The sequence below is a fragment of the Pygoscelis adeliae genome, unplaced genomic scaffold, assembly GCF_000699105.1.
Source record: "Pygoscelis adeliae isolate BGI_AS28 unplaced genomic scaffold, ASM69910v1 Scaffold130, whole genome shotgun sequence".
NCBI classification, from domain to species: domain Eukaryota; kingdom Metazoa; phylum Chordata; class Aves; order Sphenisciformes; family Spheniscidae; genus Pygoscelis; species Pygoscelis adeliae.
In genome coordinates, this window is record NW_008824031.1 from 1,928,951 (window position 1) to 1,941,158 (window position 12,208).

The 12,208-nt window shown below is 42.0% G+C and overlaps 1 protein-coding gene across 1 annotated transcript in view; it reads right to left on the reverse strand.

Moving 5' to 3' along the window:
* Nucleotides 1-12,208, reverse strand: part of KIF26A (kinesin family member 26A) — a 78,258-nt gene that overhangs the window by 41,366 nt on the left and 24,684 nt on the right. The window contains exon 3 of the mRNA XM_009328331.1: nucleotides 8,614-8,780. Coding sequence (XP_009326606.1) covers nucleotides 8,614-8,780 — 167 coding nt within the window. The remainder of the gene's footprint in view (nucleotides 1-8,613; nucleotides 8,781-12,208) is intronic.

The following is a 12,208-nucleotide window of genomic DNA, read 5'->3' on the forward strand; positions in this document are numbered from 1 at the left end:
CTGCTTTTGCTATGAAACTGGAGGAAAGACCTAGAATGTCCTCTCCAAAATCCCAACCTCACTGTGAGGCCCCCACATCACTAGATCTGTTTTTTCCCCCTCTTTCACTGTCTCCTCCTTTTCCTATTTCCTGCCAATCTGGTTGGCACCAGGCTCCCTCCTTGCTTCATTTTGCCACCTCCAGCATAGCCCAACCTGCTCCCACACAACCCTTGTGGCCTGTGGTATCCAGATAAGGATTCTCCTTCCAAACATCTCCCTGACACTGATGCCTTGCACAATCTCTCCTTGGTTCGTACCATGATCCCTAACCTTCTACACTAGGGAGTTTTGTTTTCCAAGACAAATGACTCCTAGATGCCCAATGCTGCTTCATCTGGTCACCACCACCCTCATTTTCTCAGCCAATTCCGTTAGGCTCTCTCAAATCCTCACCATTGGCTCTCCACCATGGCTAATGATTCAGTGCCCCCCCGCCCCAGTTAAACAGCCATATCCTGATCACAGATCTGTTGGCCTTTGGGACATTTTCATGCTTTCAGCAGTGCTCTAACTCAGCAGTGCTGATATCCAAAACTCTACCTTCCCTCTTCTCTCAGCTACTCCAATTTCTCTACCTCCTCCCTTTGCTGAACTACAGCTCTGTGTCTCACCTCTGATGGCCCCATCAGTCTCATAGTCATCACGGATGAGCTCTTCATAGCAGGGAGCCTGGCTTACCCTTCACTGATAAAGCACTGTGTAAATATATGATGCAGTATTAGCAATGATACCAGTAATGATGTTCTGCTCTTAAACATGCTGTCCTGAGAGTCATTTCTGTCTCCAAGAACAAAACCTACTAAATTCAGGCTTATCTTCTAGTTTATCCTCCTTACGGGCTAATGCGAAATGGGGTATACCTAATGCATACACTGTTTTGTTTGTAATTATAGGCAGTATTACGCTGCCACAGCAACTAGAAAAGCTTAAGCTGCCCTAAGATGATACAAGATACTGCACAATGCTGCACACCCTGCCCTGTCTCCTGTCCCCGCATAGCGCCATGCTATGCACGAGTCATGTTTACTCTCTGGGGACAGCTAGCAACCACATTCCAGCAGCCGCAGCATGGCACTGGCAAGACGAGGCAAGCCCTTTGGTGCCACGCACTCCGACTCCATTTGCACATCTGCATGAGGGCTTTCTTGCTCTCCCCGGCTCCATGCAGAGAGGAAAAGGGGGCCGGCAAGGCACCTCCTTCTCCAGCACCATGCAGTGGGGAGGACACTCTGTGGGGACTAGGCTGCTCCAGCCCACTAGAGAAGAGAGATTCATTAAGGGGCAAAGGCTAATTATATATCTGGCTCCCCCTGAAACAGCTGGATGCTCCACTTCATCTGCACATCTGTAGCTCTCCCCCAAGCCCCAGACTGCACCCTGCCTGACTGGCTTGCAACAGTGATCAAATGATAGCAAGAGAAAGTGGGGCATTGCGGGGCATCTAATGAAGAAGGGTCGATGCAGCGAGAGGCTGTTGAGCTGCGTCAATGCCAGCAAGCCATCACGTCCCTGAAGAGCCCCGCAGTTCCTGTGATACTGCTACAACACTGCAAAGTAGGGACGAACCATGAATTGGGTTTTGGGTATATCTGCCGGCAAGGCAGTCTTCTTAATTGGAAAGAGCTGGTACCCTGCTTTCCTAGATAATTAATTCAAATTTAATTTTCCCGCATCACCTCAACATAGGATTTCTTGGGCGTGGGTTGTGCTTAATGAGGAAGCTTTACAACTGACTCTACTTCTTCCCTTGACCTGTCATTCACCAAGAATTTACTATGGTTACCCGTAACTACAGCAAGCACTTCTGTTTCAACCTCACAGACTAGCTTAACTACCACAGGTCAGCACAAAAAGGTCCAACTCAGGACCCAATGAGTCACACGTTTTCTTCACCTTTTGGTGAACTCCTACTTATTCATAACCCAGTTATCCACTTTATCTGTCAAAGAGATTTAAATTGTGCCAGCTCTGCACAAAGCTGGGATACCAGTGCATCCCAGCAGGGTACAGGGCAAAAGTTTACAGCTATTAAATACAGAGAACTGGTGAACTACATTATGAGCTTAGCAGAAATATAATTCTTGCTTTTAACAGGACAGAGAATGACAGGCTGAAGTGATTTAGCTAGAAACATCTTAAACATGGCAACTTAAAAAAAAAAAAAGTATCTTTCATTTTTTTGTGTTTTTTTCCCCTGCATTAAATTCTGAAAGTACTGATAGTCATGGAATAATCAGGTTTAACAGGTTAGCAGTAATATATGCCTCAAGTGTTCCTAATACATCATAATCTTCTTTCACAGAATTTGCATCACTGTCAAACCGAACTACTGATTTTCAGTTGATGCTTTTAACATGTTTCTATGGTTACTTTCCAAGGTCGCATCACAGAAGCCTGAACAGCAGTTCAGAAAGACAAAAGGCATTTTGCATCCTTCACCATATTAAATAATTTATGAAAGTTAAGGCATCCTCATGGAAAAAGAATCATAAAAGAATAGGTTCTGAGGTTATTTTCTCAGCAACAGTTTGAAGCACAGTAAAATCAATATCTCTACAAAAGCCTTCAAGAACTAGACTATTTGACTGATGTTCCATATAGTACAAAATGCTAAGGAACATATTCTAAGTTTAGATCTATATGCACAAGCCTACATGAACTGCATGAACGGACCTTAAAGCAGAATATGTAGGCATCTAATTTGCTGCTGTCAGCTTCATCTTTTAAATCAGGCACTAGGCATTGTCTCAGAAAGTATTCTAAATTTCAAAAATGCAAAAATAAAACTGAAAAAAAGAAGTAAAAATGGTAACGACAGCCTTTATTATTTCCTTCATTTTTCATTCAAAGCCACACAGATTTCATCTGTCCCCGAAACGTTACAAATGTTGACTAATGTAATGAAAGCTTGTACACAAAATATCTGAATTCTCTGCCTACCGCTACACCAGATCAGTTTATTGGAACTAATTGAAGTGTCTGAGGCTTGGAACAAAAACACATTAGTCATTTAGTGGTTCTGCTAATATTGCTATGCCTTTCCTGCAGTTTCATTAGATACAGACTGCTTCAATACCCTAATCATATGCTCAGTCACAGCACAATCAGTACACAGAGTACTGACAAGCTGTCCCACCATGCCTAAAACTGATAAGGTGTCTGCTCTATGAGTAACCTCAATTATTGACTATATTTTATGGTCAATCTAATGACCAAATGCTTATCAGTGAACCATCAGGTGCCTGTAATAGGATAGTGACCCTTAGTTTATATGTACCATTACTGCTCATTACTGAATAATTAGATTCTTTAATCCACAACTCACAGGCATTAAAATATGATGGAATATCCTGAATCTAGAAAAAGACGACTATGCTTATTTTAACTCTTAAGATGTTCAATTACATTACTCAGAGATTGTATGTTATATCTTGTTAAGAAAAGCTGCTTGTAAAAAGCATATCATGTGTAATGTTTTATATCATGTCTAAATTGACACAGCTTTTCCCAACATGCAGGAATATGATGAGCGTGGAAAGATAATGGGAGTGATTCACAACTGTGATTCTCCAGATTTATTAACTTAAATGGTTTTAATCTAGCAAAGCCCAGCAACACTGCAAATAATTTAGAAACCTTGAGAGCACAGTGAGTGCTATGTTTGGAAGACTAATTTGCCAAACAAAAGCAGGCGGATGCAAGGGAAAGTAGCTGCAACTATACAGCTATTTCCCTGCTTCAAAGGCAGCAGTCCCACGGCAGCAAGTGCAACCCGGTGACCAAACCAGTTTGAAAAGATGTGAAAATAACCCAACATCAAACAAGATTAAAATTTAAGATGGGGGACATAGTGCAGTTTGTCTTCTCTTCAACATTGCTCAGGGTTGCTTGCTTTTATACATATTTTCTTCTAAACAGCTTTGATTCCTCCTAGCTGCCCTGTCACTGCTCAAACCTTCCTTCCGCCTCGCCCTTGTGCGCCAAGGCCAGACACCCATGCTCTCATCGAAATACCGCACGCCCACCCAGCAGCACAGGCGGTTGACCACTGTCACCAGCCACCAGCAGGCAGAAATGGCACGTTAATGATGATGGCTTCAATTTCTCGGGGGCCTTGATTTTCCTCCCAAGGGAGTGGTATTTTCTTTTTTGGCAGATAGCCCATTAACCTCTTCCCAAGAGCATGCCCAGTTTCCTCCTCCTCGCTGCCCTTCTCCTGCCTGTTCTTGGAAACACCATTGCCTCTCTTCCCCAGGTGTCCGGCTGACAAAAAACCCAACAGTTTATTACAGCTTTATACCACAATATGCCAATATTTACTTAGTTGCAATCATAGCCCACAGAAGGGGCCTACAACTATCACATATTTTCACTTAGTAATATAAAGTTTGTTCAGGTTCCTTATAAAAAAAAAACAACTGGAAACAGGTATAAAGAGTGGAGCACTAAGCAAGGCACAGCTCATGGCACACCAAGGGACAAAGCCCAGCTGCATGCTTCTTAAATCTGAAGAATGCAAGATTAAACTTCTCCTCCTGCATTGCAAGGGTAAACTGGGAGCCTCTTCACAGGAAACCATGCCCATGAGCTGCGCTTTTTGCTCTGGCTTTCTTATTCTGTCAGTGAGCTACTGAGAAGCTGCATTTTCTGCTAAATCCTCTGGTTCTTCGGTAACATGACCATTCAGTAATGTCTGCAATTTGCTTGTGTGACACAGTCAGATGTTAATCAAAGCTCCCCTCCTTCTATGACAGATCAGAGTGAGGAAAAAAGCTTAAAACTGATTTAATTTCTTAATACACTTCTGTCTGCTGGCTCTAATACTTGGCTTTGATTTTGAATACTTAGCACTTCCATGCTAGACACTCTGCATTTCTAGGCAATGAATAAAATACTTTTTTTTTCTTTTTGAAAAGCAAACATAATTAAGCTTGAAGAAACTAAATATGACATTCAAATGAGAAAGAGCTTTGGATGAATATGTAGATTTGGGCTGCACATATGCTTAACAAAATCAATGCATTCACTGCAAAGACTGTCTTAAAGATACTCATTTTAACCATGGGTACCTCTTATCACCAGGTAAACGTTTTGCTGCAGGTTATTATTTTCCAGGTGAGGACATGAACTCTCTCTGTATGCTCTTTTGAGTTTGTGACCTTAAAAACACAAAGCTATGACTCTTACTGAGGAAAAAACTGGAGTAAAAAACAAAACCAACCAACCAACCAAAAAAACCTGCACAGACCCTTCCCAAGGGAAAGACAGCCCACAAGCAAGAGTCAAAGGGTGTTATTTCACCAAATAGAGGCTCTAGTTTTAATGTGAAAAAGACATTTATTTGCTGCCAGGAAACCATGCCACAGCCCAAAAGCTAATTGTGCTAGGACCTGTACAAACACAGTTAATGCTGTTTCATGAAGAACAAGACTGGAATCCTTTATTCATGTGAAAAAAATCTGTATCTAGTGTTGTTACTGCTAAGGAAATCACAGATGCAGTTTCCACAAGCACCCTATGAAGGCTTTGTCTTCCAAAGTAACTAACCCTGCACCCCAATACACTGAATGTTAAAACACATGCACATTTTTGCCTCGCTACTTTATTTCTGTGACAAAACAGCCCTTTTCCCAAGCTAAAGTCCCAACCACAGCCCCTTTTACAAAAGGGCTCTTGTAAAAAGATGGAGGTACTCAGTAGATTTGGTCAAAGAGAGGGAAATGATTTGAAAAAAATAAATATGTGTGTGTGTGTGATTATCAATATATTAATTGCATTTATGCCAGTAGAGAACAAGGAACAAAATGTGCCAGGCTCTGCATAACGCAAGTAACACACTGGCCCTGCTATGAAGTTCAGAATTTAAAGTGGCTGAGGAGAGAAACACGGTAAGGAAAGAATCAGCAAATACAATGAATAGAGACTACAGCATAACGCTAGCGCAATGACTCCTCTTTCATTTCTAGGTGCTTGCTGAGAGACGATTAGCTGAACAGAGAGACAAAGGACAAAGAAGTGGATGCTGCTGCAAAGGATTCAAGGCAGGGATGACCTTCCTCAACATGCTCAAGGCTGGATGGCGCAAAGGGGAAGAGGATATGGGACTGGAAAGGCTGGAGCAAAGAAGCCTGATATCCCATCGGTACTGAACAAAATCAGCCAAAACTGTTGATATCCCAGTACTCGTGGTCCCTGGATAAGCCGCTTCCACCCCAGTTTCTGCCAGCTTCTGTCTCTCACTCATCCTTGAAAATTTCCTCCTCTTCCTCTCCCCTCCTGCTGAGGACTGCACGGCTCGAGGGAGGGAGGAAGACTCAGCATGGAAACTTTGATCCATAAGGTCCCCATGGCAGGAGGAGTCGGAAGAGAAGAAGGAGTGGGAGAGGGAGCCTCTCCTGAGGTTAATGCCGATGGTGGTGGAGCAGCCTGGCCAGGACTATGCAACGGTACCTACCTGAGGGCCTGCTCAACATATTTATGACTGCCAGGGATCAAGAATGGATCTCTCTCCCCCAGCCTTTGTGAGATTTTCTGCATTTCAGTTTGTGTTTTTAATCACAGTCGTAACTGAACTTGTTTCCTGAATGCTTGCTTTCAGGGAACCCAGGATTCTTAGACAGGCTCTGGAATACTGAGAAATGAATGCTGAAATACATTAATCAGCAGTGTGATGAAAGATCATGAAAATGCTACAAAACTAATTCTGATAACTGCTAACTGTTAAAGGAGAACTTTATTTCTCACTTAAGTCTCTCTCTCCAACCACCACAAAAAAAGAAACAGAAGTGCTTTGTGCAAAAAAATTTCAACCAGCCCTGTTCTTTGGTTAAAAAATTGAAGAGCATCCATTTTGAACAGAGGAAACATGGGTAGGGAATAAGCAATGTACTAATGGGTTTTAAAATGTTTTAGCTAGTACATAGCTGCTAAAGCTATAAAACTCTGATTCACTCAAGGCAAAGACAGATTCATGAGAAGCAATTAGGGCCTGATCCAACGTACAATGATGTCATTTGCAGTCTTGCTGCTGACTTCAAGAACCTTTGAATCAAGCCAACAACAATCATTAGCAAGGATCTGTCGCTTTACAATAAAACCAGAACTGAGTTTTGCTGACCAGTGACAGAAGCATCACTGGGAGAAAAGATTTTGGGTCTTATTTCAGATTATTAGGCACTGATTTCTTTCTCTCAATTCCAAGGAGGGTATTTTATTTTCTGGATTCCCCAGTGAAAGTTACAGTCTTTACATTTGCTTACAACATACAGATTCACACCGAAATAAATCCAAAGTAGATTAAGCTGAATCACACTGTTCATACCCACAATATGAAATACAGTAATGAAAGCTGTGCTGCTGTCCAGTCTAGGTACTTTGGAGAGGATTCATCTGTCCCTATTTAGGTAACTAAACAAGAAAAGAGATGTCTGAGCTTTTCCCTTTACCTTTCCCCTCCGCTCCCACTCATTTCAGACACCTATCTTAAAATGAAACAAATCATCCTTTGTAGGCAACCATTTCTCTGTGTTGACTTTAAACCTGCAGCACTTAGCACAGAGACAAAACACTAACTTACACACACCACTCTTGGGGCAGTCATTTCCCAACCTCTTGTGTACAGACAGACTGTGATATGTAGGCATATAATGCTTAAGACTCACTGAACTATGTTCTTCTGAAAAACAGAACTCGGGAAGTTGAGCTCCTTCTGAGGTCAGATTGTAACTTATAGTAAATGTCATTTTTTTAATGGTGCAAAACATTTTAAAGATCAAGGAAAAGGAAACAATACAATTACCATCATGATTACATGCTAAGAAAAATCCTCGCTCAGTGCATAAATCTGACTTTAATACCATTCACAGACATACGTTTTTCAATATTGTCTCAAAACGTGTTCAGTTCTGAATTAAAAAGGGAGTCTGGAATGCAAGTACAAAGCCCTGAATTTTGTTGTTTTAAATACCATCTGCTTGACAGCTTATTGCATTTAATCAACATTGCTAATTACAACAAACATTTCACAAACAAAACTAACATATCGTTTTCGTTATAAGACACAAGAATGGGAAAAAAAAGATTGTTCTAGGCTACTGCTAAAAAAAGAATGTCTTAAACTGTTTTAACTGTTGTTACGAACTATGGAAAAACTTTTATTTGCACACATAGGTCATGCTACTGAATAAAAGTCTAACTTTTTTTTATTTAGATCTGAGTGGAAAAAACTTGCTACTTCAGCTTCTGCTCCAAGGAAACCTACCAGGATAACAGACTTGCTACAAGTGGAAATGTCCATTAAAGACTAGACAAAGACCAACACACATTTTCTTGGGTTTTGGTCAATAGAGGTTCCTGCTCACGTTTCCAGAGAGAGAAATGGGGCATCACCATCACATCCCTGCTCCCCAGTGGCACTGGGAAGCCACAGTCACAACCAGGTGACCAACTCCACCTCTCAGCAACCAGCACCACATGCTACACCTTCTACCCATGGCAAGGAGACTCAACAGCATTTCACAAATGTTTGAAGACTCATGAGCAGTTACTGAAACCAGAAAGGTGAAAAACTACCTTATGAAGAACGAAGCCGCAGCTGAGGTACCTGCCGAGACCCCGGCTGGAGCAACCAGGCTCTGGGAAGCTGCCGAGCCGCCTGCTCCCGCTGGGTCAGAGTTGTTCTGCCCTGAGCTGATCTGAACATTGGGACCATCCCGGCCACTTTCTGGTGCTGTTTCTGCCTGAAAAAAATAAAAACATATGTACAGGTTAATACACTTGCTGAATGGCCATGACAGGGAGAAATCTCATGCGGCACTTTTCAAAGAGTGTCTTTACAAGGGTGAAGGTGAAGATAGCAGTGGCTGAGGAGTGATACAGCTGTACAAGAGTACCACAGTAGGTCCTGCAACAGAGAAGGTAAAAACCATGACCGCAGCAGATGAGCAGAATAACACCGACACCCTTTGTGATGGGTAATGCACAGTTAAATAGTTTGACAAGCATGAAGAAATGGAAAATGATAAGCAGAACCCTTTTGTTTTACAGTGTTATTTGGGAGCTGGCAGAACTGTTTATCTGGTTCAGTTATAACTGTCAGGAATTATTTCTCAGTGGCACATCATCTGCAAGACCTATCTGTTTAAGAGGAACTAACCAAACAGTCACATTTGTAACATGTTTCCACATGAATAACCCCAAGAACTAAATAAAAAAAATTGATTTTTTAAAACATATATACAGCCCTGCTTTTCAGCATTATCTATCTTAGCAGCACAAGTACACAGCATTTTTGTCTCCCGCAAACTGTTCCAGTGGAAGAACAGGAGTGACTGGAGATGCATCTTCTCCAGCATAATGCATCTGCTGTATCTGAGACAGAGTTGGGGGAGGGGGGGGCGCGATTGTTTTGGGACTTTGCCAAAATATCAGATATCTGTATTGTGAAATTGTGTCAGGTCGATATCTTCATGCTTAGGCCACCAACTCTTTCAGTACCAAGTTCAATTAAGTCCCATTAGTCAAATGCTCATTGACAGTGCTGGGAAGGCCTCCTTTTAGGAAGAACCTGCTCTATGTCTAGGAGTACTGAAGATTTAATTAAAGACGACACCACAATAAATATTTGTCAAAAGAGTTAATTGCTTCATGTATGATAATATATGATGTTTCTGTCATCTGAAATACTACTTTGACATTTCCAACTAATTAGCTAAAATAAATTCCAGAAAAGAAGACAGCCTTGTAATGAAGCACAAACGCAATTAAGTACTTCCTGGGATGCCATCAAATTTTAAATTTTGTGCTGCCATAGATCATGTTTTACAACTACAGATATGCACACATGGTAATAGGGCCTTCCCAGTTACATACACACCCTCAATTTTCTCATACACTGACAACCCAAACAGAGTTTTTCTCATGAGAACTGAGGCAAGCCCGTTATTAGGTATCAAGTAAAAGAAAACTCTGCCAACCAAGCAGTGCTTGACTGGTGCATGAAAGGCCGTCTGGAGTTTCATCTGGACTCATTCCCATAGGTTGTGTGCTGAATTCCCAGTTCCCAGCAAAGTCAACAAGAAGAAAGTGCACCCAGCTCTTCTGAAGGTCTGCTCTTTAAAAACTAATACTATTATCAGCATTATGGAGTGGCTGACTAATGCTCTACCATAGACTGCTACACAAAAAAGTACCTTTATAGAGCTCACCTAAGAGATCTGAGGCTGAGACACAGAAGATTATTCACACAGATTATCTTAATCCCAATGAAGCTACTCACGCTAGAAGCCTAACTGGAACCTTTGAGTAACCCTCTGCAAAACCCTTCACTTTGTAATACAAAAGTCTCAGGAGACTTAGCAATGCAGGCAAAAAGGCAGCGACCAAAGCACTGCTAGAGGTCAAGACTGGCACAAAAAATAGTATGCCAGCAATATGAGCAGGTACTTGAGCATTAACAAATTGAAGCAACAAATGTGTGGTCTTGACCTATACCAGCCATGGAAAGTATATGACATGGGGAAAACGATGAAGACTGGGAAAGATCCAAATGTGACATCTGAACTTCTGAGTTACATGAACTGATGCAAATTGCTAATAATAAGTGGAGCTTACTATGGACTTAGCAATTTACAGACCAAGAAATCTACGCCAGAAACTCTGGAGCCAGTACGTAGGGCTCACAAATTGGCATGCCAAGGGGCTGCCATGTACAGTGGCTGGTGGCACGATGGCCAGCAAGAGAAGGAAACCCTACCAGCAGCCACTGGCAGGCTAACATTAGTGTTTGAATACTCCCGTATGTTCTGCCAGGAAGACAACCATAACCCTCTGTCACATGTGCTGTTGTCTGACTAAAAATTAACAGGGTCAAGATGACTTCCCAAGACACCTTTTTCTGTTCACTTTCAACAGGGGCTTTATTAGATGACAGGACTTTGAAACAAAGCAAATCACATGTTTAAGCAAAATATTGAAAAAAGAAGGCAGAAGCAGCAACGTGTTTCTAACCAACTGTCCTTTGACTAATGCATAATCTAGAGCTAAATATGAAATCTGCAGTTAGCATGAAACTTCAGTGAATTTTACAGCAAAGTGTAACAGATTTGTAAGAACTGACTGGAAACTGTTAACAAATCAATTCCTGTAACAAAAATATAAGCAATGTATAACATAAATTCCTTTTTCACCACTTTTTAGGATTCATTTCAAGGACTGCTTGCACCATCCAAAGTGACAGCATTTTCCATCACAACCACGTTCAGCTCTCCCTGAGATAGCTTCATCTCTCACCTGATGAGGAGGGCTCAGGTATGAGGATATTTGTCAGGTCCGAGTCATTTGCCCTGAGGCAGGAAAACTAAAGGCAAATAATGGGACCCTCCCCGGCACTCTGGTTTGTCACACCAGGGTTTCAGCTTGTGTCGCTTACAGCTGCTTAAGGGGTACGAATAAGATAAGGGGGCTTTGTTTTTAAACTAAATGGAGGAATTACTTCATGCATCTCCCTCATCTCAACCCATGCTCTTCTGGGGATTGTGTGTGGAAATTGTCATTCTCTAGAGGAATGGGAGCAACTTTGCATGACTTTTTTAAGCACGCAAGTCTGCACAGGGAGAAGATTCTAGTCTGCAGCTGAGAGGGAACTGTGCTTCAACGTTTACTAAATTTTCATAAATCACTCATGATCAAACACAGAAATCACAGCCTTGTCACTATAAAGTGTTACTGACTGCACTGAATATTAAAAGTGTCGTAGGCCTCCGCATCCAGAGATTAATGTTTGTTTTGATTTTCTAAGAAAAGGTTTGCCGGACAAAAGCCATTAACCCTCTGGAAACCAACTAATCCTCAAAGGAGGGATTTCCAAAACCGCTCTATAGGACGACCCCTTCCCTCTGCTCGCTCCAAAGCCACATGAAAACTGGTACCAGTGAGAGCACAGCAAGGACAACACTTGAAAGTGTCACACCAGGCATTTTACACATGCAGGAATGACCGATGTCTCAGTGCTTCATATCGGTGCCTGCATCATGGACAGAAAGGTTTCGGTACCAGGTCCCAGCACCCGTCCTGAGGACATGGGAGCAGAGCTAGACATGCTGCATTTTGGCTGGCAGCATCCGCACACGCAGCTGAGGTTGGCAGGACCACAATAAGCAATGACAGC